Here is a 27170-nt window from a genome sequence, read left to right as displayed (position 1 = left end):
TTAGAGTTCTTTGAGGAAGTAACAAGCAGGGTGGACAAAGGAGAGACAGTGGATGTAATTTACTTGGATTTTCAGAAGGCGTTTGATAAGGCGCCACTCATGAGGCTGCTTAACAGGATGAAATTGTATGGCATTACAAGCTGGCATGGATAGCGGAATGGCTGACAGGCAGGAGGCAGCGAGTCAGAATAAAAAGAACCATACCTGATTGGCTGCCAGTGATGAGTGGTGTTCCTCAGGGGTCCATATTGGGACTGCTGCTTTTCACATTATTTGTCAATGATTTAGATAATGGAATTGATGGCTTTGTGGCAAAGTTTTCAGATGATACAAAGATAGGTAGAGGGGTAGGTAGTACTGAGGAAGCAATGCGATTGCAGCAGGTCTTAGACAAATTGGAAGGGTGGGCAAAAAAGTTGCAGATGGAATACAGTGTTGGGAAATGTATGGTATTCATTTTGGTAAAAGGAACAATAGTGTGAACTATTATCTAAATGGGGAGAAGATTCAAACATCAGAGGTGCGAAGGGACTTGGGAGTCCTCATGCAAGACTCCCAGAATGTTCATTTGCAGGTAGTCTGGGGTAAATAAGGCAAATGCAATGTTGGCATTTATTTCAAGGGGAATAGAATATAAAAGCAAGGAGATAATGCTGATCCTTTATCAGACACACGTCAGGCTGCACTTGGAGTATTGTCAACAGTTTTAGGCCCCAAATCTCAGAAAGAATGTGTTGTCATTGGAGAGTGTCCAGGGGAGGTTAACAAGGATGATTCTGGGAATGAAAGGGTTAACATATGAGGAGTGTTTGGCAGCTTTGAGTCTGTCCTCCCTGGAATTTAGGAGAATGTAGGGGGGATCTCATTGAAACTTACCAAATATTGAAAGGACCATATGGGGTGTATGTGGAGAGAATGTTTCCTATGCTGGGGGTATCCAGAACTAGAGGGCACAGCCTCAGAATTGAGAGGTTTCTCTTTAGAACAGAGGTAAGGGTTTTTTTTTACCCCAGAGAATACTGTATCTGTGGAATTCTCTGTCACAGTCTGCGGTGAAAGCCAAGTCAGTGTGTATATTTAAGGCAGAAGTTGATTGTTTCCTGACCGGTCAGGGCATCAAAGGAAATGGTGAGATTGCAGGTGTACAGGGTTGAGTGGATCCAGTTTCAGCCATGATGGAACAGCAAAACAGATTCAATGGACTGAATGGCCTAATTCTGCTCCTATGCCATATGGTAAGGGTATGAAGTGCTCTCTTCCTGCTGCTGTCGATGGGAGAAGGCAGTTTAAATGGTTCTGGCATGGACTAAGCCAAAGAGCCTGTTTCTGTGCTGTACTTCTCTGACTATTACTCTAAATGGTTAAAAAGGAATTAAAAAAAGACAAACTGAGCAACAAATTATGTATTTCAATGAAATATAGAACAAATTAGAACACTTACAGTGCGACATTACTATAAATCTATATGTTAATTCTGAAAAATTATCAGTGGAGGAATTAATCCAGTGTATGCTGCTGTGTTCTTTTGACTGTAAAAGACCAAACATTTGCACAAACACCAACTGAAGATAATGGATTGCCTTCAAACGATGCTTTTGATGATTGTATCTTCCAAATCTTCATTTTCATTGTAACATTCAAGGTGATTGTTGATAGCTTCAAATTCTTTGTAGGTTCCAACCTGTTAAAGTAGTGCAATCATTTCATTCACTCCTGGCTGTTTCAGGCATCTCCAAGCCTGAATGCTTGAAACCACAGTGAGTAAAATGGTTCTGAATTGTCTTGCTGCTTATTTCTCGCCAACTATCCAGTGACAAAAATCATTGTGTTTTAAGACAAACACACACAATTAGTGCTATTTGAAAATTATTTCTTCTTCACACAGCGTAGTGTCTTAACAGCCAAGCAAGTGCACATGACTGAAGTTGGTTAGAAACTAACTTCTGTTGCCATAACTTCTACTGGGGCAGAAAATAACCTGCAGATGCTGGGGTCAAAGCAACACTCACAACATGCTGGAGGAACTCAGCAGGTCGGGCAGCATCCGTGGAAAAGATCGTTTGACGTTTCGGGCCAGAACCCTTCGTGCCGAAGGGTTCCGGCCCGAAACGTCGACCGATCTTTTCCACAGATGCTGTCCGACCTGCTGAGTTCCTCCAGCGTGTTGTGAGTGTTTCTACTGGGGCAATAGTCTCCTACCTCAATTAAGCAGCATAGTGTCCCAGATAACAAAAGGAATTCTGGCTCTTTTTCTTGATTAGGTTTTGGTCTTTAAGAGTTGTCCCAAATGAGTGGCTGCCCCGATTAACTGATGGCCCAGTTAATTGGAATCCATTGTATTTCTGGTTGAAATTGGTATTTTTTTTGTCCTTGGAGTATATTTGGGAGTCATAGAGAGATGCACTGTGCAAGCAGGCCTTTGACCCATCAAAGATTCAAAGTACTCAGTACACAACCCCGAAATTCATCTTCTCAGACAGTGTGGAACCCATTCAAAGAAAAACATCAACCCGAGCAAAAAAAAACACATTGTTCAAACAGCAACAAGAACATCAACCTCCCACATGCAAAAAAAAATCATGCACATGGCAACAAGAAAGAATGAGCAAAATCTCTGAAAATAAAACAAGCTAAGAGTCCATCTTCAGCTCAGCTCAGTGTTCCTTACCTGCAGGCCACCCCAGTTCAAAGTTGCCCAAAATAGCAACAGAAAAGGAGCTACAATCCAATACACAAACTGCAGACCCAGAACTTCAGTACCATCCTCCAACAGCATTGAGGGAGAAAGAGACCATTCAAAAGCACGGACTTTCCCCTGGGAGCAGCGAGGGAGAGGGAGACCATCACATGCAAAACCTTCCATCAACATTGAGTGAGAAGCTGGTAGACAGTGCTGAACACTCGCTCGCCTTCCACATTCACCTCCTCTGTTTCAATTTTCTTTGATGCTTTGATTGGTGAGAAGTAGCGTCAATCATGGGCTCGTGCCCATCTCTCAGCTTCTTGGCCTCACGGCTGTTCATCTTGGAGACAGCAAACTGCCAGATCGCTCAACTGGCCTGAAAACAGACCATTAAACTTGAGCACGAGGAAATCTGCAGATGCTGGAATTTCAAGCAACACACATAAAAATTGTTGGTGAACGCAGCAGGCCAAGCAGCATCTATAGGAATGCTGTGTTCACCAGCAGTTTTTATGTGTGTTCCATTAAACTGAAGATCATCAGCTCCAACTCTGCCAGAACAACATTGAAAAGAAGGCATAAAAGAAGTGAAAGAAACGGAAGCATGGCAGCGCCTCTACTTAGGAGTATGAGGAGATTCTGCGTGACATCTCAGACTTTGACAATCTTCCATTGATGTATTGTGGAGAGTGTATTAACTGGCTGCATCACATCCTGGTGTGGAAGCACCAGAACAGAAAATCCACTGAAAGTGGTGGTTTGGTCCATTGACATAAATCCCATATTTTATCTTTCTAAGATGATTTTAACAAAATCGGAATTTTATTGGAATTTAACATTTGTTTTTGTATTTTAAAAATACATTTATTGAAGTGGGGAGGAGTCATCATTTTCCAATGACACATAGATACATTGTTAAAGCAAGGTATTTATACAGTACATTCTGTTCTGAAACTTCATTATACTGATTAGCTATTGCATAATATTATAGCTTGACAAAGTTATTTTGTGTTAAACTTTCAAATATCTCAGAATATGCACTCACACTGGTTGGAGAGATGACGATTCAAGCTGTTTATTATAGATTTCACAAGTCAGCTTGGTGACTAAATAGACATGTTGCTAATTTGACTTGATAAATGCCCTGTGTGGCTTCATGTAGGGAGTTGTCGCCATGTCCACTTTGCTCTGCATTGGGGAAATAAATTCCTTCCCTGAATAAAGGTAAATATCAGTTTTCATGGACGATGTGCTTTGCACATGTTAAGTTAGGGAGTATTAACTTACGTTGTGTACATATGCCTGCTAATAACAATTTTTTATGTTTTGCACAGAAATTGATGTTCATATTAAAGATGTGCGTGGGAAGACAGCATTGGAAATTGTGAAGGAACATCCAGCTCAGAAGAGTAAGGAGATAGCAACTCTTATTCAAGGTAAAAAACTTCTACTTTTGGTATATCATAAGCTAATTACTCTTTAGTTTAAGAGTCTCAGTTTTTATTTGTGGGATGAGATTGGGATTATGGAATGTTATCTCCTGTGTATTTATCTTCCATCTTATTTGATGTTGGTTGGTGTAGAAAATAGAATTGGGATTATGTGAGAATGCTGTTATTGGACTACAGTTCAGCAGTCAACACCATAGTTCCATCCAGGCTCGACAAGAAGCTCAGAGACCTCGGCCTTCACTCTGCCTTGTGCAGCTGGATCCTGGACTTCTGTCAGATTGCCAGCAGGTTGTAAGAGTGGGCTCCCTCACTTCCAACCCTCTGACTCTCAATCCAGGAGCACCTCAGGGCTGCGTACTGAGTCCTCTCCTTTACTCCCTGTATACCCGTGACTGTATTGCCACCCACAGCTCCAATCTGCAAATTAAATTTGCTGATGACACCACATTGATTGGCCTTATCTCAAACAATAACGAGGTGGCCGACAGGGAAGAAGTCATCTCTCTGACACAGTGATGTCAAGAAAACAACCTCTCCCTCGCGAAAACAAAGGAGCTGGTTATGGATTACAGGAGGAACGGAGACAGGCTAATCCCTATTGACATCAATGGATCTGGGGTTGAGAGGGTAAACAGCTTCAAGTTCCTTGGTATCCACATCACCGAGGACCTCAGGTGGTCTGTGTACACCAGCTATGTGGTGAAAAAGGCATAACAGCACCTCTTTCACCTCAGATGGTTGAGGAGGGTTTGGTATGGGCCCCCAAATCCCAAGAACTTTCTACAGGGCACAAGTGAGAGCATCCTGACTGGCTGCATCACTGCCTGGTATGGGAACTGTACCTCCCTTAATCGCAGGACTCTGCAGAGAGTGGTGCAAACAGCCCAGTGCATCTGTAATTATAAATTTCCCATGATTCGAAACATTTACTAGGGCCCGTAAGATCATTGAGGACATAAATCATCTGAACCACAATTTATTCCAGCTGCTACCATCTGGGAAGCGGTACTGCAGCATTAAAGCCAGGACCAACAGGCTCCGGTACAGCTTCTTCCACCAGGCCATCAGACTGATGAAATCACACTGATTTGAGTGTTCTCTATATTATGTTGACTGTTCTGTTTATTATAAATTACACATTGCACATGGCACATTTAGATGGAGATGTAACATAGAGATTTTTACTCCTCATGTATATGAAGGATGTAAGAAATAAAGTCAATTCAATTCAATCTAACCTTACCTAAGAATGGAAATTACTGGAAACACTCAGCAGGTCTGACTGCATTTGAGGAAAGGGGAACTAAAGTTTCTTTCAGGTCAAAGATCCTCCTTCAGGACTGGGACCGTGAGAAAAATTATTTCAAGTTGCAGTGTAAGAGCCAACTGATGTATGGAGCTAAACATGAATCTTGGGAAATGAGGAGAACATGTCTCGAGAAATGCTGGATGGTTTGAACCTACTTATGATTCTGGATGAATCCAGATTGTGAAATCTGGAATTTTGGTTGGAATCTACATGGAATGGATGGGAGCCAGAAACATGCTAAGGAAGAAGTTTGTCTGCAGAAGGGATTTTTAAAAAACAGTATTACAGTATTTTTATGAATGTGGTTGTGGGTGCAGTTTGGTCCATCAGTTCCATGTTGTGTGAAACATGGGGGCACCGACAGTGGATGTATTGTGTATGTTTTATCATCATAAACCTTGAATGTTATTTGCCAGAAGCTGCTGGTAATTCTGTTTTTAAACTTGCAATCACCAAAAATCCTGCAAACAAATATTACCTGCTTCTAAAACTACCATTTGACATTATTGGTTACACTTCAGCAATAAAAGGCAAGAGGAATACATCATACAGTGGAGGAAAAGATATTTCCAAGCCATTTGCAACTCTCTTCCAGCTGCCAGCTGATAAATATAATTTAGCTAGTTATTGAATCTCAGCATGTACATCTTCTGCCATCCAGAAAAAAAAAATATAGGTGTAGGCGAGGAAGCGAATAATACCTTAATTGTGCATTTTTAAGTGGTGAGAAGAATAGTTAATGCCAAGACAACAACAAGAGGCAATTTAAAAATTACTGTCATACTTTATTGTGTGTCAGTATCACCAAGAAAAATATTTTGTTAGATCCACATTTGCCTTTCTGAAAGCAAACATGAACTTCAATCTAATAGCATGTTTTACTAACTTAAATCAATACTTTTGTGAAATATTCTGCCTTTGGAATGATAAATTTGGACTAGTCTTTAAGTAATTTTTGTTTAATTTTTAGTAAAAACTAAGGAGCAATTGTTCATCTTATTAGGTTCTTTGTGAGATACAGGTTATATTTCTTGCAGCAGTACATGCTCATGATTTGACAGTTTCCTGATAACAGATTAATTTTGTTGCGACTTCATTCTTTGTACAGATCATATAGCAGGAAAAAAGATCCCAAAGTACACAGAAAATACTGTTCCAGTGTCTAAAACACACCCAGTTTCCATTCCTGAGCCTGGTAATCAACAATCAGTCGGTAGGCCAATTCTTTAACTTGATATTAAGTGCTTCTGTGTCTTTGAAACAGTGCATATACTGAACAATTCCTTGTTCAATTGCCATATATGATATGCTTAAAAGATTACTTTGCATTTCTTTCTTTTTCTGGTGGCAGAACACCTAATTAACATCAATTTGTACTGTTTTCATTATTAGTAAATTCTCAAGGGAAGAATGTAAAACTAAAACCATAATTTTGGTCATCTTAATGAAATGGAAGAGTAGATCTTCCACCAAGATCTGGGCCATACCCTCCAAATATCTGGACCTGCCTTTCGGTTTTTTTGCACTACCTTACTTTCCATTTTCTATTTTCTATTTATGATTTATAATTTAAAATCTCAATATTTATTATTGATTTGTACTAAAGGGAGCGGGAAGCGCAGAATCAAATATCGCTGTGATGATTGTACATTCTAGTATCAATTGTTTGGCAACAATAAAATATAAAGTATAGATCTACTTGGATCTACTGGCAGATAACCCATTACTGGGCTGTCTGAGAGTATAAGCTAAATTTTGGCTTTCAGCTTAGCAGAGACCCTAGATATCTGCACTTGACTCTCATTGCACACTGAATGTTGCTGACCCTCACCTCCTCTGATTCCCCCCTCCCCCAACCAAATGAGGGCCACCTGATGGACCTCCGGTTTCCTCCTCCTGTCCTCCTGAAGTCAGTTATCATCTCCTTGGCCTTGCTGATGTTGAGACAGAGGTGGTTGTTGTGGTACTGTGGCACCACTCAGCTACAGCGTGAATTTTCCAGCTCTGTGGCTGGGATGTTTTTCTTTTCAACTTACACAAAGTTAACTTGATCAGCTTTGACCAGTGGCCATTTGGCACTTGGGATTAATTTGTAAGAGCAAATTAGAGGAAGGCAGGGGCAAACACAGCGGCTGTTATCAGAGTGAGCATAAGTCAGTGATGATCTTTAAGGCTTTAGCTCTTCGAGGCTTCCATGAAGAGAGGCTTTACTCTGAGAAAGCAAAGGAAAGAAAGCTCAAGTTTTTCCCTTCTCTTCTTTATATCTGCTCAGCTGGGTGGAGATGACAGGCAGGATGGTGCAATGCTCCCCTTGCAGGATGTGGGAAGGCAGGGAGACCTCCAGTATCCTAAGCATTACACCTGTGAGAAGTGCATCCATCTGCAGCTTCTTCATTAAGGAGGTGGAATTGGGACTGGAAGAACTCTGGATCATTTGGGGGGTAGAAGGGGTGATAGATGGAACACCTGGAGAGGTATTTGCTCCCAAGGTACAGGACACTAAAACCGGTTGACAGTCAGGAAGGGGAAAGGGGTTAAGGAGCCAGTGCAGAGTACCCCTGTGGCCACCCCCCTCAACAACAGGATACTGTTTGGGGTGGGGGGGGAGAGAGGAGAATGACCTATCAGACGAAAGTCACAGTGGTTGGGTCTCTGGCACTGAGTCTGCTTCTGTGACTCAGAAGGGAAGAGGGGGGAGAAGAGGCACGCTGTGGTGATCAGGGTTTCATTAGTTAGAGGAACGGACAGGAGGTTCTGTAGGAGAGAATGAGATTCCCAGATGGTATGTTCCTTCCCAGGTGCCAGGTCCAGGATATCTTGGATGGAGTCTTCAGCATTCTTAATTGGGAGGGTAAACAGCCCGAAGTTGTGGTCCATTTTGGTACCAATGACATGGGTAGGATGAGTGACGAGGTTTTGCATGGGAGTTAAGTGGTTAGTTAAAGTGCAGGACTTCCAAGGTTGTGATCTCAGGATTGCTACCCATGCCACATATTAGCGAGGCTAGAACTAAGAAGATTATACAGTTTAATATGTGGCTAAGGAGTTGGTGTAAGGGGGAAGGGACAGGATTTTTGGATCATTGGGCTCTCTTACAGAGAAGGGTGGACTTGTATAGAAGGGATGGTTTGCACCTGAACTGGAGGGGGACTAATATCCTAGCGGGAAGGTTTGCTCATGCTACATGCTGGGGTTTAAACTAGAGTTGCAGGAGGTTGGGAACTAGAGTGTCAGAACAGTTAGTGGAGAGATTTTGGAGCCAGATGTTGTTAAGACCTCAGACAAAGTTAGTAATCAAAAGCGCAAACACAAGGAAATCTGCAGATGCTGGAAATTCAAGCACCACACTCAAAATGCTGGTGAACGCAGCAGGCCAGGCAGCATCTATAGGAAGAAGTACAGTCGACGTTTCAGGCCGAGACCCTTTGTCAGGACTAACTGAAAGAAGAGATAGTAAGAGATTTGAGAGGGGGAGATCCGAAATGATTGGAGAAGACAGGAGGGGGAAGGATGAAGCTAAGGGCTGGAAAGTTAATTGGCAAAAGGGATGCAGAGCTGGAGAAGGGAGAGGATCGTGTATCAGTATTACAGTGGAGTAAAAGGAATTATAGACACATGAGAGAGGAGTTGGCCAGAATTGATTTGAAAAGAACACTGGCAGGGATGGCAGCACAGCAGCGATGGCTGGAATTTCTATAAGAAATTCAGAAGGCACAGTCTATATATATCCCAAAGAGGAAGAAATATTCTAAAGGAAAGTTGACACAACCATGGCTAACAAGAGAAGTCAAGCCAACATAAAAGCCAAACAGAGCATATGATAGAGCAAAGATTAGACCAGCCGGAAGAGTTTAAAAGGAGACAGCTTTTCCTTCAGTAGTTTAATCGAGGCACGACTGTGCAAACGCGTGGACATCAGTGAGTTAGACCAGTGGGAAGACTTTAAAAGGAGACAGTTTTACAGAGCAGGCGACAGAGTAGGAGGGCTTTGGCTCAACGGAGCTTAGGCGATAACAGGTTGAGGTGATGTCAGTTACTTGTGAAGAATAGAAATAGGAAGTATATCTGTGAGGTCGGTGTTCTGTACCGACTGTCAGATGTGGGAAGTCCAGGCGACTCCCAGCATCCCGGACGGCCACATCTGCGACAGGTGCATCAAGCTGCTGCTGCTTAGGGACTGTTAGGGAACTGGAGGTACAACTCGATGACCTTCGTCTGGTCAGGGAGAGTGAGGAGGTGATAGAGGTGAGCTATAGGCAAGTGGTCACACTGGGGCCTCGGGAGACAGATAAGTGGGTAACTGTCAGGAGAGGGAAGGGCAAGAGTCAGATACTAGAGAGTACCCCAATGGCTGTCCCCCTTAATAAGTACTCCTGTTTGAGTACTGTTGTGGGGGGGGTGGTATGGCCTAGCTGGGGGAAGCAACAGTGACTGTGCCTCTGGCGCAGAGTCTGGCACTGTAGCTCAGAAGGGTGAGGAAAGGAAGAAGACAGCAGTAATTGAGGACTCTATAGTTATGGAGTCAGACAGGTGATTCTGTGGACACAGAAAAGAAACATGGATGGTAGTTTGCCTCCCAGATGCCAGGGTCTGGAATGTTTCTGATGGCGTCCACGCTATGCTGAAGTGGAAAGGTGAACAGCCAGAGGTCATGGTACATATTGGTACCAATGACATAGGTAGGAAAAGGTAGGAGGTCCTGAAAACAGACCACAGGGAGTTAAGAAGGAAGTTGAGAAGCAGGACCACCAAAGGTAGTCATCTCGGGATTACTGCCTGTGCCATGTGACAGTGAGTATAGGAATAGAATGAGGTGGAGGATAAATGCGTGGCTGCGGGATTGGAGCAGGGGGTCGGAATTCAGATTTCTGGATCATTGGGACCTCTTTTGGGGCAGGAGTGACCTGTACAAAAAGGACAGGTTGCACTTGAATCCCAAAGGGACCAATATCCTGGCAGCACACATCAAAGTTGCTGGTGAACACAGCAGGCCAGGCAGCATCTCTAGGAAGAGGTACAGTCAACGTTTCGGGCCGAGACCCTTCGTCAGGACTAACTGAAGGAAGAGCGAGTAAGGGATTTGAAAGTGGGAGGGGGAGGGGGAGATCCAAAATGATAGGAGAAGACAGGAGGGGGAGGGATGGAGCCAAGAGCTGGGCAGGTGATTGGCAAAAGGGATATGAGAGGATCATGGGACAGGAGACCCAGGGAGAAGGAAAAGGGGGAGGGGGGGAACCCAGGGGATGGGCAAGGGGTATAGTCAGAGGGACAGAGGGAGAAAAAGGAGAGAGAGAGAGAGAAAGAATGTGTGTATATAAATAAATAATGGATGGGGTATGAGGGGGAGGTGGGACATTAGCAGAAGTTAGAGAAGTCAGTGTTCATGCCATCAGGTTGGAGACTCCCCAGACTGCCTGGCCTGCTGCGTTCACCAGCAACTTTGATGTGTGTTGCTTGAATTTCCAGCATCTGCAGAATTCCTGGTGTTTACATTTTTAAATATCTTGGCAGGGAGGTTTGATAAGGCTATTGGGGAGAGTTTAAATTAGAATTGCAGGGGGGTGGGAATTGAACTGAGGAGATGGAGGAAGGGACAGTTGGCTCACAAGTAGAGAAAGCTTGTAGACAGTGCGAGAGGGAGGATAGGCAGGTGATAGAGAAGGGATGTGCTCAGACCAGTGGTTTGAGATCTGTCTATTTTAATGCAAGAAGCATCATGAACAAAGTGGATGAACTTAGAATGTGGATTAGTACCTGGAGCTATGATGTGGTGGCCACTACAGAGACTTGGATGGCTCAGGGGAAGGAATGGCAACTTCGAGTGCCAGGTTTTAGATGTTTCAGAAAGGACAAGGGGGGAGGCAAAAGAGGTTGGGGGCATGGCATTGCTGATTAGAAATAGTGTCACAGCTGCAGAAAAGGAGGAATTCATGGAGGGATTGTCTACTGAGTCTCTGTTGTTGGAAGTTAGAATCTGTAAGGGGTCAATAACTCTACTGGATGTTTTCTATCAACCACCCAATAGTAACAGGGGCATTGAGGAGCAGATAGGGAGACAGATTCTGGAAATGCATAATAGTAACAGGGTTGTCGTTATGGAGGTTTTAATTTCCCAGATAATGATTGGCATCTCCCCAGAGCAAGGGGTTCAGATGGGGTGCGGTTTGTTAGGTGTGTTCAGAAAGGTTTCCTGACACAATATGTAGATAAGCCTGCAAGAGGAGAGGTGTACTTGATCTAGTATTTGGAAATGAATCTGGTCGGTGTCAGGTCTGTCAGTGGGAGAGCATTCTGGAGATAGTGATCACAATTCTGTCTCCTTTCCATAGCACTGGAGAGGGATAGGTACAGACAAGTTAGGGAAATGCTTAATTGGAGTAAGGGGAAATATGAAGCTATCAGGCAGGAACTTGGAAGCATAAATTGAGAAGGGATGTTCTCAGGGAAATGTACAGCGGAAATGTGGCAAACGTTCAGGGGATATTTGTGTGGTATTCTGCATAGGTACATTCCAATGAGACGGAAAAAGGATGGGAGGATACAGGAACCGTGGTGTTCAAAGGCTGTGAAAATCTAGTCAAGAAGAAAAGAAAAGCTTACGAAAGTCTAAAAAACTAGGTAATGATAGAGATCTAGAAGATTATAAGGCTAGCAGGAAGGAGCTTAAGAATGAAATTAGGAGACCCAGAAGGGGCCATGAGAAGGCCTTGGCGAGCAGGATTAAGGAAAACCCCAAGGCATTCTACAAGTATGTGAAGAGCAAGAGGATAAGACGTGAGAGAATAGGACCAATCAAGTGTGAGTGGAAGAGTGTGTATGGAAGCAGAGGAGATAGCAGAGGTACTTAGTGAATACTTCGCTTCAGTATTCCCTGTGGAAAAGGATCTTGGCGATTGTAGGGATGACTTACAGTGGACTGAAACACTTGAGCATAGAAGCATTAAGAAAGAGGATGTGCTGCAGCTTTTGGAAAGCATCAAGCTGGATAAATCTCTAGGACCAGATGAGATGTACCCCAGGCTACTGTGGGAGACAAGAGAGGAGATTGCTGAGCCTCTGGCGATGATCTTTGCATCATCAATGGGGACGGAAGAGGTTCTGAAGGATTGGAGGGTTGCAGATGTTCCCTTATTCAAGAAAGGGAGTAGAGATAGCCCAGGAAATTATAGACCTGTGAGTCTTACTTCAACGGTTGGTAAGTTGATGGAAAAGAACCTGAGAGGCAGTATTTATGAACATTTGGAGAGGCATAATATGATTAGGAATAGTCAGCAAGGCTTTCTCAAAGGCAGGTCATGCCTTACGCGCCTGATTGAATTTTTTTGAGGATGTGACTAAAGACATTGATGAAGATAGAGCAGTAGATGTAGTGTATATGGATTTCAGCAAGGCATTTGATAAGGTACCCCATGCAAGGTTTATTGAGAAAGTAAGGAGGCATGGGATCCAAGGGGACCTTAATTTGTGGATCCAGAATTGGCTTGCCCATAGAAGGCAAAGGGTGGTTGTAGACGGGTCATATTCTGCATGGAGGTCAGTGACCGGTGATCTCGGGTCTGTCTGGGACCCCTTCTTTTCATGATTTTTATAAATGACCTGGATGAGGAAGTTGAGGGATGGGTTGGTAAATTTGCTGATGACATAAAGGTTGGGGGTGTTATGGATAATGTGGAAGGCTGTCAGAGGTTACAGCGGAACATCAAAGGATGCAAAACCCAGCTGAGAAGTGGCAGATGGAGTTCAACCCAGATAAGTGTGAGGTAGTTCATTTTGGTAGGTCAAATATGATGGCAGAATATAGAATTAATGGGAAGACTTTTGGCAGTGTGGAGGATCAGGAGGATCTTGGGATCCAAGTCCATAGGACACTCAAAGCTGTGGCACAGGTTGACTTTGTGGTTAAGAGGGCATACAGTGTATTGGCCTTCATCAACCACGGAATTGAGTTTAGGAGCCTAGAGGTAATTTTACAGCCATATAGGACCCTGGTCAGACCCCACTTGGGGTACTGTGCTCAGTTCTGGTCACCTGACTACAGGAAGGCTGTGGAAACTATAGAAAAGGTGCAGAGGAGATTTACGAGGATGTTACCTGGATTGGGGAGCATGTCTTATGAGAATAGGTTGAGTCAACTTGGTCTTTTCTCCTTGGAGCGACGGAGGATGAGAGGTGACCTGATGAAGGAGTATAAGATGATGAGAAGCATTGATTGCGTGGATAGTCAGAGGCTTTCTCCCAGGGCTAAAATGGCTAACACGAGAGGGCACAGTTTTAAGGTGCTTGGAAGTAGGTACTGAGATGTCAGGTCTAAGTTTTTTACACACAGAGTGGTGAGTGTGTAGAATCGATGGTGGTGGAGGTGGATATCCCCCTCAGCGACGATCGACACTGGGGCACCTCAGGAGTGTGTGCTTAGCCCTCTGCTCTACTCTCTATATACACATGACTATGTGGCTAGGCACAGCTCAAATACCATTTATAAATTTGCTGATGATACAACCATTATTGGTTGATTGTCAGGTGGTGACGAGTGGGCGTACAGGAGTGACATATGCCAACTAGTGGAGTGGTGCCGCAGCAACAACCTGGCACTCAACATCAGTAAGACAAAAGAGCTGATTGTGGATTCAGGAAGGATGAAATGAAGGAACACATACCAATCCTCATAGAGGGATCAGAAGTGGCAGGAGTGAGCTGTTTCATGAACCTGGTGTCAAGATCTCTGAGGATGTAATCTGGTCCCAACAACGACTATAGTTCATTAGGATTTTGAAGAAATTTGACATGTCAAAAATACACTCAAAAACTTCTTTAGATGTACTGTGGAGAGCATTCTGACAGGCTGCATCACTGTCTGGTATTGGGGGGGTGGGGCAGCACTGAAAGAAGCTGCAGAGGGTTGTAAATCTAGTCAGCTCCATCTTGGGTACTAGCCTACAAATTACCTAGGACATCTTCAGGGAGCAGTGTCTCAGAAAGGCAGCGTCCATTCTTAAGGACCTCCACCACCCAGGGCATGCCCTTTTCTCACTATTACCATCATGTAGGAGGTACAGAAGCCTGAAGGCACCCACACTGCGATTCAGGAGCAGCTTCTTCCCCTCTGCCGTCTGATTCCTAAATGGGCATTGAACCCTTGGACACTACCTAATTCTTTTTTTAGTATACAGTATTTTGGATTTTTGCATGTTTTTTAATCTATTCAATATATGTATACTGTAATTGATTTACTTATTTTTATTTTTTTTTCTTCTATATTATGTATTGCATTGAACTGCTGCTGCTAAGTTAACAAATGTCATGTCACATGCCGGTGATAATAAACCTGACTCATTCTGATACAGTCGGGTCTTTTAGGAGACTCTTGAATAGGTACATGGAGCTTAAAAATAGAGGGCTATGGTAACCCTAGGTAATTTCTAAAGTAAGTACATGTTCGACACAGCATGGTGGGCCAAAGGGCCTGTATTGTGCTGTAGGTTTTCTATGTTTCTAGATTAGTGGGAAGTTAGAGAATTGGGAAGCTTTTATAAACCAACAAAAGGCAACTAAAGAAGTTATTATGAAACGTGAAGATGGAATGCGAAAGTACACTAGCCTATAGTATTAGACGATATCAAAAGTTTCTTCACATACATAAAGTATAAAAGAAGTGAGAGTGGATATTGGACCGCTGGAAAACGATGCTGGAGAGTAGTAGTGGGGGCAACGAAATAGCCGATGAACTGAATAAATATTTTGCATCAGTCTTCACAATGGAAGACACTAGCGTTATGGTGGAAGATCCAGGTATCAGGGGTATGAAGTGTATGAAGTTACCATAACTTGAGATGTTCTTGGGAAACTGAAAGGTCTGAAGGTAGCTAAGTCACCTGGACCAGATGGTGTACATCCCAGGGTTCTGAAAGAGGTGGCTGAAGAGATTGTGGAGGCATTAATGATGACCTTTCAATAATCTCAAGATTCTGGAATGGTTCCAGAAGTCTGGAAAATTGCAGATGTCACTCCACTCTTCAAGAGGGAAGGGAGGCAGAAGAAAGGAAACTATAGGCTCGTTCAGCTGACCTCAGTGGTTGGAAAATGTTGGAGTCATTTACTAAGGATGAGGTTTCAGTATTTGGATTCACGTTATAAAATAGGCGGTAGTCAGCATGGTTTTCTCAAGGGAAAATTTTGCCTACCAAATCTGTTGAAATTCTTTAAAGAAGTAACAAGTAAGATGGACAAAGGAGAATTGGTTGATGTGTCATTCTTGGATTTTCAGAAGACCTTTAACAAGGTGCCACATATAAGGCTGCTTAACAAGCTACAAACCCATTGTATTACAGGAATGATATTAGCACAGATAAAGCTGTGGCTGATTGTCAAGAGGCAAAGAATAGGAATAAATGGAGCCTTTTCTGATAGGCTGCCAGTGACTAATGGTGTTCCGTGGGGGGTCAGTGTTGGCACCAATCCTTCTGACGTAATATGTCAATGATTTAGGAAATGGATTTGATGGTTTTGTTGCAGAGATTGCAGACAGTATGAAGGTGGAGGGGCAGGAAGTTTTGAGGAAGTAGAGTGGTTACAGAAGGACAGACAGATTAAGAGAATGGACAAAGAAATGGCAGATGGAATACAGAGTTGGGAAGTGTATGCACTTTTGTAGAAGAATTGAAAGGGTTGACTCTTTTCTAAATGGAGAGAAAATACAAATAAACTGAGATGCAAAGGGACTTGGGAGTCCTTGTACAGGATTCCCTGAAGGTTAGTTTGCAGATTGAGTCTGGTGAGGAAGGCAAATGCAATGTTAGCATTCATTTCAAGAGGACTAGAATATATGAAGGATGTAATGTTGAAACTTTATAGAGTACTGGCGAGGCCTTACTTGGAGTATTGTGAGCAGTTTCGTGCCCTTTAGGATGATTTGAAACTGGAGAAGTATCAAAGGTTCGTGAAAATGATTCCAGCATTGAATCGCTTATCATATGAAGAGTGTTTGATGGCTCTGGGCCTGTATTCACTTGAACTCAGAAAAATGAGGGGTGACCTCATTTAAACTTATCGAATGGTGAAAGGCCTTGGGAGAGTGGATTTGGAGAGGATATTTTCTCTGGTGAGAGAGTTTTGTACCAGAGGACACAGCCTCTGAATAGAAGGGTGTCCTTTTGGAACAGAGATGAGGATGAATTCCTTCAGCCAGAGAGTGGTGAATCTGTGGAATTTGTTGCCATAGGCATCTGTGGAGGCCAAGTCTTTGTTATTTGATGCAGAGGTTGATAGATTCTTGATTGGTCAGGGTATGAAGGGATACAGGGAGAAGGCAGGAGATTGGGGCTGAGAGGAAAATTGGATCAGCCATGAGGAAATGGTGGAGCAGACTCAGTGGGCCGAATGGCCTAATTCTTCTCCTATATCATATGGTCTTGTGGTCTAATTCTGGCAGAATGGCAACGATTCAATTATAACAAATTCAAGAAATTGACTTCTGAAGGAAAGACAAACAGCTTATTTTACTTGATTTAATTGAATTGATGGTTTAATTGTTTATAAGTAAGAGTAACTTTAGTTTTCTATAGTTATTTTAAATAGATCTCAAATAATTTTGACAGTTTCTCTATCAAAGACTGTTATAAGCAGTATTGTCAGTTCTGATGATTGGTGATTCTGGGAGTGGACTCTTCTGTTCTGAGCCACACTGGAAGAAGTAACTAGTTCGGGAAAAACAGCCAGTTAATTTGGAGCAGAAGAATATCTGCTCCAATTTTTTTTTTGGCTTTTGATGCTCTTTGTGCTTGAATATATAACTGAACTGCAAAGAGTTAAGTGTCGGAAATTGTGGTTTTACAGTATATTTGACGTACCATCTATGATTTGGAGAGTAAGCAGAAGAAATGAGCCTTCAGTCGTCTTTGCCATAAACTGTGTAACCCTATGTAACTGCAAATAACCCTCTACCGTTAAGAGGCTTGGTGATATTCCCTATTAAATTTATAATTGGAGTGACAGGAAGCTGCAGGTGCAAAGGGATATGTAAGGAAACATGTTCATTGAAGGAGGTTAGGGGTGGGAGTGGTTGTATAGGTATAGTAAGTACATATTATTATTACACCTTATTATCACCTCGAATGTGATGCTTATACTTGAGGAAAGGGTCATTTTTTTTCTTTGATAATGCCAAAGGTATAATTCCTTATAATAAAGCAAAACCCCCATGAGTCATGGTTTTGTGGCAATATTTGCAAGGTTAGTACATCCAAAGACTAGCTCAAACATGTTAAGTATCAAGTGGTCCCAATTTACTCTTCACTATATTGTACTTACTTTTTTGCCAAGAATTAACATAGTTTTTTTACTGTTCCCTTCGATCTAATTCCTTCTTATGTTTCCACTCCATTTCTAAATAGAGTGTATTCTATTAGATAAGTAAATAAACTGAAATGTAACTCTATCTTAACTGTAAAGTTAGTAGCAAACCTAGTTAAAGACAGACAACTAATTTACAAAAGTCAAGACAAAACAAGAGCATGCATAGGGATTTAAATATGCAAGCTTTTAGAGATGCATGGGTGATTATTTATGTTGCAGATCAGATCAGGTATATGCATTGCGTTTGTAATCTTAAGCAATGCATTTTTTTGGGTATTATTGGAAAATGTATGGATGTCAAAGAACTTGTACACCTTGGAACAAAAGATTAGGCAATTTATCATGAAAAATGCAGCAGTATCCTATGTATTTCTGCATATTTTGAATATAAACATAGTAGAAAAACATAGTTGTTTTCTGAATATGAAATAAAATGATCTGTATGAATAGTGTTTTTAAATTCAATTCATTGAAGGCAGATTGTATTTGTCCGCTTGAAATTGGCTGGAGATGTGCAATTGCAAGATTAAGTTTGTGAACCCTTTGCAATTACCTGTTTATTTCTGTATTAATTACTCATAAAAATATGGTCTGATCTTCATCTGAGGCAGAATAATAGACAAACACATTCTGCCTAAACTAATAACACAGAATTGTACTTTCATGTCTTTATTGAACACATTGTTTAATCATTCACAGTCTAGGCTGTAAAAAGTATGTGAACCCTTGTATTTAATAACTGGTCGAACCTCCTTTAGCAGCAATAACCTCCACCAAATGTTTTCTGTAGCTGCTGATCAGACTTGCACAATGACGGAGGAATTTTAGACCATTCCTCAATACACAACTGTTTCAGTTCGTCAGTATTTCTGCAATACCTTGCATGAACAGCCCTCTTCAGGTCATGCCACAGCATCTCAATTGGGTTAAGGTCTGTCCTCTGACTTGCCCATTCCTAAACACTAATTTTTTTCTTTTTAAACCATTCTGTAGTTGATTTATTTGTGTGTTTTGGATCGATCCCTTGTTGCATCATCCAACTTCTTTTAAGCTTCAGGTGACCACTACCCTGACATTCTCCTGTAAAAATGCCTGGATACAATTTTGAATTCATTGTTTCCTCAACAATTGCAAGCTGTCCAGCAAAGCAGCTCCTTCCACCATGCTTCACAGCTGGGATGAGGTCTTGGTGTTGGCGTGCAGTGCCCATTTTTCTCTAAACATAGTGGTGTGCATTTCTACCAAAAAGTTCAATTTTTGTCTTATCTGTCCACAGAACATTGTCCTGGAAGTGTTGTGGAATACCTAGATGGTCTTTTGCAAACTTGAGATGTTCAGCAAGGTTTTATTTTGGAGAGCAGTGGTTTCCTCCATAGTGTCCTTCTATGAACACCAATCTAGTTCAGTGTTTTTCTTGTAGTGGACACAGAACAGAGACTTTAGCAAGTTCTGGAGATTTCTGCAGAATTTTGCTGTTACCCTTGGATTCTTTTTCACTGTTTTCAGCATTGCACATTGTGCTCTTGGTGCGATCCTTGCAGGTCGCCCAGTCCTCGGGAGAATAGCAACAGTACTGAATTTCCTTCATTTGTAGGCTATTTCAGTTAGTGTGGATTGATGAACACTCGAGTCTTCAGAAAAGCTTTTGTAGCCTTTTCCAGCATCATGCATTTCTACAATTCTTCTAAGGTCTTCTGAAAGTTGTTTTGATCGAGGCATGGTGCACAAATCAGATCTTTCTTGAGAAGAGCAGGCTCTGTCAGTAACCTGACTTTGTGTGTCTTTTTTTTTTATATAGGGCAGGGCATCTCTACAACCCACATCTCCAATCTTATCTCATTGATTGGAACATCTGACTTCAAATAGCTCTTGTAGAAGGTATTACCCCAGAGGTTTCCATACTTTTTTGAACCTAGTCTGTGATTGTTTAAATGGTGTATTCAGTATTGATGAGAAGAAGTACAATTGTTGGTGTGTTATTAGTTCAGGCAGATTGTGTTTCTCTATTATTGTGACTTTGATGTAGATCAGACCATATTTGATGAGTAATTAATGCAGAGAGCCAGGTAATTGCAAAGGGTTCACAAACTTTTTATTGCAACTGTAGCTCATCTGTTTTTGTTACTGAAATCTCCTGCCCCCACACTCATCTCTTTCTACCTTGAAGGTGAGGAACAGTTGGAATTATGCAAGCTTATTACAGAATTTGAAGCCCAGCAAGAGGAGGAATGCCCATATGAGGCTTTGTGCAATGCAACATCACACTCCATTGAAGGGCTGGACAGTTTGAAAGCTCCAGATGTGGAAGCAAGTTCAGGTCAAGAATTAATAAAGGTCAGTATTAAAATAAAACTGCTTCAAAGTACCTTTACACTGCAGTAGGATAGAGTGTTCTAGCAACTTCTCTGTGCTGTGATACCATGACTTTCCAGAATCAAAATGTAGACATTGCTTTTCAATATGATCCTTTAAAATGCTCCAGGGTAATTGCAAATTGTTGTTCATACAGTACAACTTCCATTATTTTATAGTTAGATTTTCCCAATGTATTTCATACTGACTACTGGACTTGACATATTACGTAACCGGCAACAATGAATATTAATTGAGACAGGTTATATAAAAACAATCAAACATTTATCAAACATGGATAAACAATAAAAAAAAACACGAAAGCCTTAACCGGAAGTTAACCGCTATGCAGCCGTTCAACAAATCGTCACTTGGCACTGGTTCTTAAAGTGTTAAATGCGAAAACAGTTCTTAAAGCGGTAAAGTCAAATACAGTTCTTAAAATGGTAATTCCGAAAATCCAACAGATTTATACGTTCAATTGGGAGAGACTTCTCTGGAGAAGGATTTCTTCATAGACACGACTTTCCTGTTGGTTCTCTCCAAAGGATTCACGATGCAGGAAATAAACGGCTTAAAACAACTGACCTTAGTTTATAGAGAGCAAATCCCGCATGAACTTCCTTGCTCTTTTGGCAAGAGTTATGTCAATGCAGGTTGCTACTTCTTCAACGAAGACTCAAAAGGTCGATCCTTTGTTAAACTGCCGAACGATACCAACTTCTCTTAATCCTTCGGGTCCTGTACTACTTTTCTTTTCAACTCTTTTTATTGTTATATTATACAGGAAAAATAACATGAGTACATTGAAGTAACAACACTTACAATGTCTCAAAAAAGACGTTATCTTAAAGATTGAAAAAAAAATTTTGTGATAACAAAAAAAACTACGAAGCAGAAAAGTGAGAAAAAAAAACCTATTAGGTGTACAACCCCGGAGCCATGCGTCATACAAAAAGCTTCTAAAAATAAACATCAAACCACCAGCAAGAAAAGAAAATATACTAAAAAATTTACAGTTAGATCGTGGAAAAATTATATCAATTAACTCAAATGATAATAACGAGCAAATGAGCCCCATCTTTTCTCAAAATCAAATAAAGGTTCAAAGGTTTGACTTCTAATTTTCTCCAAACTAAGACATAGCATCACTTGAGAGAACCATTGTGACAAAGTGGGAGCTGATGTATCCTTCCACTTCAACAAAATGGCCCTCCTAGCTATCAATGTAACAAATGCAAAAACATGTTGGTCAGACACAGAAATACCATGAATATTTTGAGGAATTATTCCAAAAAGCACAGTTAATTTATTAGGTTGTAAATTAATTTTAAGTGCTTTAGAAATTGTTGAAAAAAACAACTTCCAGAACTGTTCCAATATAGAACAAGACCAAAACGTGTGTCAGTGTAGCTATCTCAGTTTTACATCTATCACAATGACTATCAACATTGGAAAAGATTTTAGAAAGTTTCTCCTTTGTCAAATGATAACGATATACAATTTTAAATTGAATCAATGAATGGCTAGCACAAATTGAAAAAGAGTTAACCAACTTCAAAATCTGCATCCAATCCTCCATCATAAAAATCAAATTAAGTTCCTTTTCCCAATCCTGTTTAATCTTAGATAAAGGACACTTATCCCATTGTAATAATAAATTATAAATTCTTCCAAAAGAACCCTTAGTCAAAGGATTCATACTCATAATAGTATCTAACAGGTCAGCCTCCAATATGTAAGGAAAATTACTTAAATATTTTTGTAAAAAATGTCTAACTTGAAGGTATTGCAAACTTGAAGGTATTGCAGAAAGTATGAGTATGAAAGAGAATATTTATCAATTAATTGTTCAAAAGACATCAATCTATCTTCTTTAAATAAATCCAAAAAAGAATTAATACCTTTATTTTTACAAAGTAAAAAAATTGGATCACTCAAAGAAGGCTTAAAAAAGTAATTTCGGTAAATTAAACTATAAAGTTTAAATTTTTATAAGATTAAAAAAATTGCAGAACTGGAGCCAAATTTGTAAAGAATACTTAATCACAGGATATAGGTTTAAATTAACATCTTTAACTAATTGCATAGGTAAAGGAGCTCCCAATAACGAGGTTAAATAAAACTGTTTTACAACTTTCAGTTCCAGGTCTACCCAAGTTGGCCGATCACTCTTATCAACCCAGTATAACCAAAAAGACATATATCGCACATTAACAGCCCAAAAATATATTCTTAGATTAGGCAAAGCAAGACCTCCATGCTTTTTCAATTTTTGTAAGTGACATTTACAAATAAAAGATAAAATAATAGAATCAATCCGATCAAAAAACTTCCTAGTCAAAAAAAACAGGAATATTCTGAAATAAATATAAAAATTTTGGTAAAATCATCATTTTAACTATATGAATACGACCAACAAGTGAAAATGTAAGTGAACTCCATCTACTAAATAAATACTTCATAGAGTCTACTAAGGAAACAAAATTGGCTTTATAAAGATCCTTATATTCTTTAGTAATTATAATACCTAGTTATCTAAAAGAGTCTGTAACCTTAAAAGGAGTATTATCATATATAGAGACAGAATCATTTAAAGGAAACAATTCACTTTTACTAAAATTTATTTTATATCCTGAAAAACTTCCAAATTCATTAAATAATTTTAGCAAGACAGGAATGGATTCGTCAGGGTTAGATATATAAACCAATAAATCATCAGCGTAAAGAGAGATCTTATGCATGGTCTCATTCACAAAAATCCCATGGATATTTTTAGCCTCACGAAGAGCAATAGCAAGGGGTTCTAATATTAAATTAAACAACAAAGGACTTAAAGGACAGCCTTTCCTTGTCCCCCGTGAAAGCTGAAAAAAAGGAGACCTACAATTGTTAGTGACAACAGTAGCAATAGGGGCTTTATATATCATTTTAATCCAATTATTAAAATTAGCACCAAAGCCAAATTTCTCTAAAACATTGAATAAATATTTCCATTCGACTCGATCGAACGCTTTTTCAGCATCCAAAGGTACAACACATTGTGGAGTTTTAAAAGAGGACGAATATATAATGTTAAATAGTCTCCGAACATTTGAAAAAGAATAGCGACCCTTTATAAAGCCTGTTTGATCTTTAAAAATAAATTTACCCAAAATATTCTCCAACCGATTGGCCATTATCTTTGACAAAATCTTAGCGTCGACATTCAGTATTGAAATAGGTCTATATGAAGCACAGTCAGTAGGATCTTTATCTTTTTTAAGAATTAAAGAAATAGAAGCCTCATAAAAAGTAGAGGTAAGTCACCTTTCACAAAAGAATCCTTAAACATTTCCAACATATACGGAAAAAGCAACTTTCCAAATTTTTTATAAAATTCGACAGGATAGCCATCGAGTCCTGGGGACTTACCAGATTGCATTGAAAAAATAGCTTTATGAATTTCTGCTTCAGTGATTTGAGCATCGAGAGTTTTTTGATCCTCAGCCGAGGTTTTAGGAAGAGCAATCTTTCATAAAAAAGCATTCATTTCAGAAGAATCTAATGGACATTGAGATTTATAAAGCTCAGCATAAAAATCTAGAAAAATCTTATTAATTTCTTCATATTCCTGAGCTAAGGTACCATCTTTCCTACGAATTTTCTTGATTTGCCTTTTGGCTGCAGCCATTTTTAATTAAGATGCAAGTAGTTTATTATTTTTATCTCCAAACATATAAAATTGGCTCTTTAACTTAAGCAAATATCCTTCAATGGGATGAGTTAATAACAGGTTATATTGTGATTGAAGTTCCACCCTTTGTTTAAATAAATCAGTATTGGGGGAAATTGCATAGATATTATCTAAACCTTTAATTTGTTTTGAAATTCTATCTAATTCTACTTTAGTTTGTTTTTTAAGTTTAGCTGAATAAGAAATAATCTGACCACGTGAAAATGCTTTAAATGTATCCCATATAACTAATTTAAACATACCCCCGTATCATTAAAAAGAAAAAAATATTTTATCTGGATTTCAATGAAACTGACAAAGTCAGACTTTTGCAATAATGTCTGAGACATGCGCCAAGGTGGGCGGGCAAGAATGACATCATCAAATCCAAAAGACAGACTCAGAGGCGCATGATCAGATATAGCAATAGCGTCATATTCGCAAGTTTTAATACTAGGCAAGAAGTGGGGATCGATTATAATATAATCGATCCTCGAATATTTTTTATAAACATGTGAGAAGAAAGAATATTCTCTATTATCGGGATAGAGATACCTCCACAAATCAATCAACCCAAAATCAATCAAAAAGGAATTAATAAATGACACAGATCGATTTGGAAGTCGCTGATTGGTGGAGCTCTTATCAATCATAGGATTTAAGCAGCAATTAAAATCCCCACCCATTATCAGCATATATTCATTTAAATCAGGTAGTGAAGCTAATACCTTTTTTAAAAAAGGATCATCTAAGTTAGGACCATACAAATGAACCAAAACAACTTTTTTGTTACAGATTGTTCCTGTAACAATTAAAAATCTGCCATTAGAATCTGATTCAATATCCTCTTGAATAAATATATTAGGTTTAATAAAAATAGACACGCCTTTTGTTTTACTCTGAGAAGTAGAGTGGATTTCAAACCATTCCACCATCTAAAAAATCTATTTTGATCTCCCGCCCTGATATGTCTCTCTTGAGCAAAAATTATATCAGGTTGGAATCGGTTAATAATTTTAAGTCTTTTTTCATTTAATAGGATGAATCCAACCACGTACATTCCAACTTATTATATTAATCCGTTTAAATACCATACTATAATTTTATTCTACTTTATACATGTACAAAGCACATACCAATACGGGATGATCAAAAATGGCAGTGATGAAGAATACAACCGGGTAAAAAACACGCATGTTCCGGAACCACCCAATGGGAAAAAACTCCTAACTCTAAACCCATCCACCCACACCCAGAAGCCCGAAAAAGGCAAGCGATCTACGATAGAATTGAAAGCTACTGACTGCTCTGTCTGTGTTTTCTTTCCTTCCCCAAGTTGGTAAAAAAGTAGAGTGACCTTGTGAAAAAAACAATAAAGTCTCAGCAAAAAAAAAGGTATTTACTTTCCATCGACTAATAAACAAGAAAGAACCAAAATAATGTTCTCTCTTAGAGAAAAAAACAGCGCCATCTTTGTTTAATATTAATTCCCTAATAAAGCTTTGAATTCAATTATAAAATGTTACAATAAAACAGAAAAAATATATAAAAAGCCCTATTAGTAGGAAAAAACTACCAATTAGCTGATTTAAAAGAAAATAAACAAACCAAGTATTAAATTAAAGGAACAAATCCCCTTATCTTCTTCTCTCAGTCGTAGAATGTTCAGAGATCATTCAGACAGAGATACTTAAGCCATAAATCTTTCCAAAGGAATACCAACAATATGCAATAATGAACAACTCTCCTTGTTTTCTTTAATTAGTCTCTCAATGAAATATACAAATGACCTTCATAAATCTTTCAAAAATGCGAATAATATACAGATAGCCAAACAGCCTTTCAGATAGATCATTCAACAGCGGCGTCAGTAACAGCGGTGGGTATAGCCTGAACAAAGTCCAGTGCAGCTTTTGGATCAAAAAAAGTATGAGGAGGAGAATTAGCAGGAAAAACTTTAATTCTTGTCGGGTACCTCAAAGACGGAAAAAGTTTTTTATCATATGCTTGTTTCATTACCAGGGCAAATTTTGATCTTTGTTCCATTATCTCTCTTGGATAATCTTCGTAAAAGCGGAGCTCAGATTCCATAAATCTAAAAACTCTCTGTTTTCTTGCCTGTTGCATTATTTGATCTTTAATTTTAAAGTGATGAAAGCAAACCAGAACAGATCTTGGTTTACTAGAATCCTTCAATTTCGAGATAAATGCCCTTTCTATAGCAGGCGGCTTTGATAGAATGGTAGGAAATAAAGTGTGGAAAAGCTTACCAAAGTAAGCAGTTAAATCTCCATCTTCAGCTCCTTCTTTGCAGCCCAACAATTCGTATATTCTTTCATCGAGACCTAGTTTCCAGGTCTATAATCTTATTTTGATATCTTTCCAAACGAGTTGTAGCTTCAGACAACTTTTGCTTAGTTATCTTCAATTCCTCTTGAGTTTCCAGGTCTTTCCCAGAAATGACTTCATTTCATTACTATTCTTTTCCAGTTTGTCTTTAATTGATCCATTCTGATCCTTAATTGAATTCAGTGTCTGAACGATATCTTCAGCCCACGATGGCATTTCATCAGATCTTTGCTTTTGCACCTTTCCTTTCCCATTACTTTTATCACTAGGTTCAGGTAAATTCTTCCCACTTCTTGTAGACATCGACATATTGTTCCCCCTCAAGAATCAGCAAGCAAAAATTTTAAATTCAAAGCTTAAACTAGGGGGAGAGAAAGAAACCTAAGAGCAGCACAAAAATACTGCTACTCCATCTGCAGACCGGGTCCTGTACTTCGATTAAAGTCTTCACTCTCCAGTACTGCTGGAAAAAGGTACATCAACCCATCTAGCAAAAATTTCCTGTCCAGCACTATTGTACCTTGCAACAGAACGTAACATTCTGTTTTAAAAATTGAAACTGCGTCATAAAAACAAATACGCAACAGAAACGGAGACACAGCCACACGTTCTAGCTGGAAAACTAAAAACTAAAAACTAACTGCGCCATCTGAGGTCTTCCCTTATATACCCGTGGTGCACATGTCATCACGTGACCTCATCGGCAGAAAAATTACATCAGGTGTCCTCCAAAAGACCATTACACCTTTCTCACAAAAAAATCATCCATTTCAGAGGAAGAAATAATAACTGCAATCTCATCATTGAATTCCGGTAAAGCACCCGGTCTGGATGGGTTTACAGTGGAATTTAAAAAATTTTTTTCCTTCATTCTTTCTTCTAAGTTGTCTAGAATATTCAAGGAAGCAATCAGCTTAGGTAAATTACCACAATCGTTTTATGAAGCCTCTATTTCCTTAA

General features: G+C 39.8%; 1 protein-coding gene across 8 annotated transcripts in view; it reads left to right on the top strand.

Moving 5' to 3' along the window:
- Positions 1-27170, top strand: part of LOC134355570 (ankyrin repeat and SAM domain-containing protein 1A-like) — a 441540-nt gene that overhangs the window by 149997 nt on the left and 264373 nt on the right. For all 8 annotated transcript variants that reach the window (XM_063065625.1, XM_063065619.1, XM_063065621.1 and 5 more), the window contains 3 exons: positions 4018-4119; positions 6552-6656; positions 19962-20128. In XM_063065625.1, the coding sequence (XP_062921695.1) occupies positions 4018-4119; positions 6552-6656; positions 19962-20128 (374 nt within the window). The remainder of the gene's footprint in view (positions 1-4017; positions 4120-6551; positions 6657-19961; positions 20129-27170) is intronic.

The sequence above is a fragment of the Mobula hypostoma genome, chromosome 13 (assembly GCF_963921235.1).
Source record: "Mobula hypostoma chromosome 13, sMobHyp1.1, whole genome shotgun sequence".
Lineage (NCBI taxonomy): Eukaryota > Metazoa > Chordata > Chondrichthyes > Myliobatiformes > Myliobatidae > Mobula > Mobula hypostoma.
Note: the sequence above shows the minus strand (reverse complement) of the source record. Positions and strands in the feature narration are given on the sequence as shown.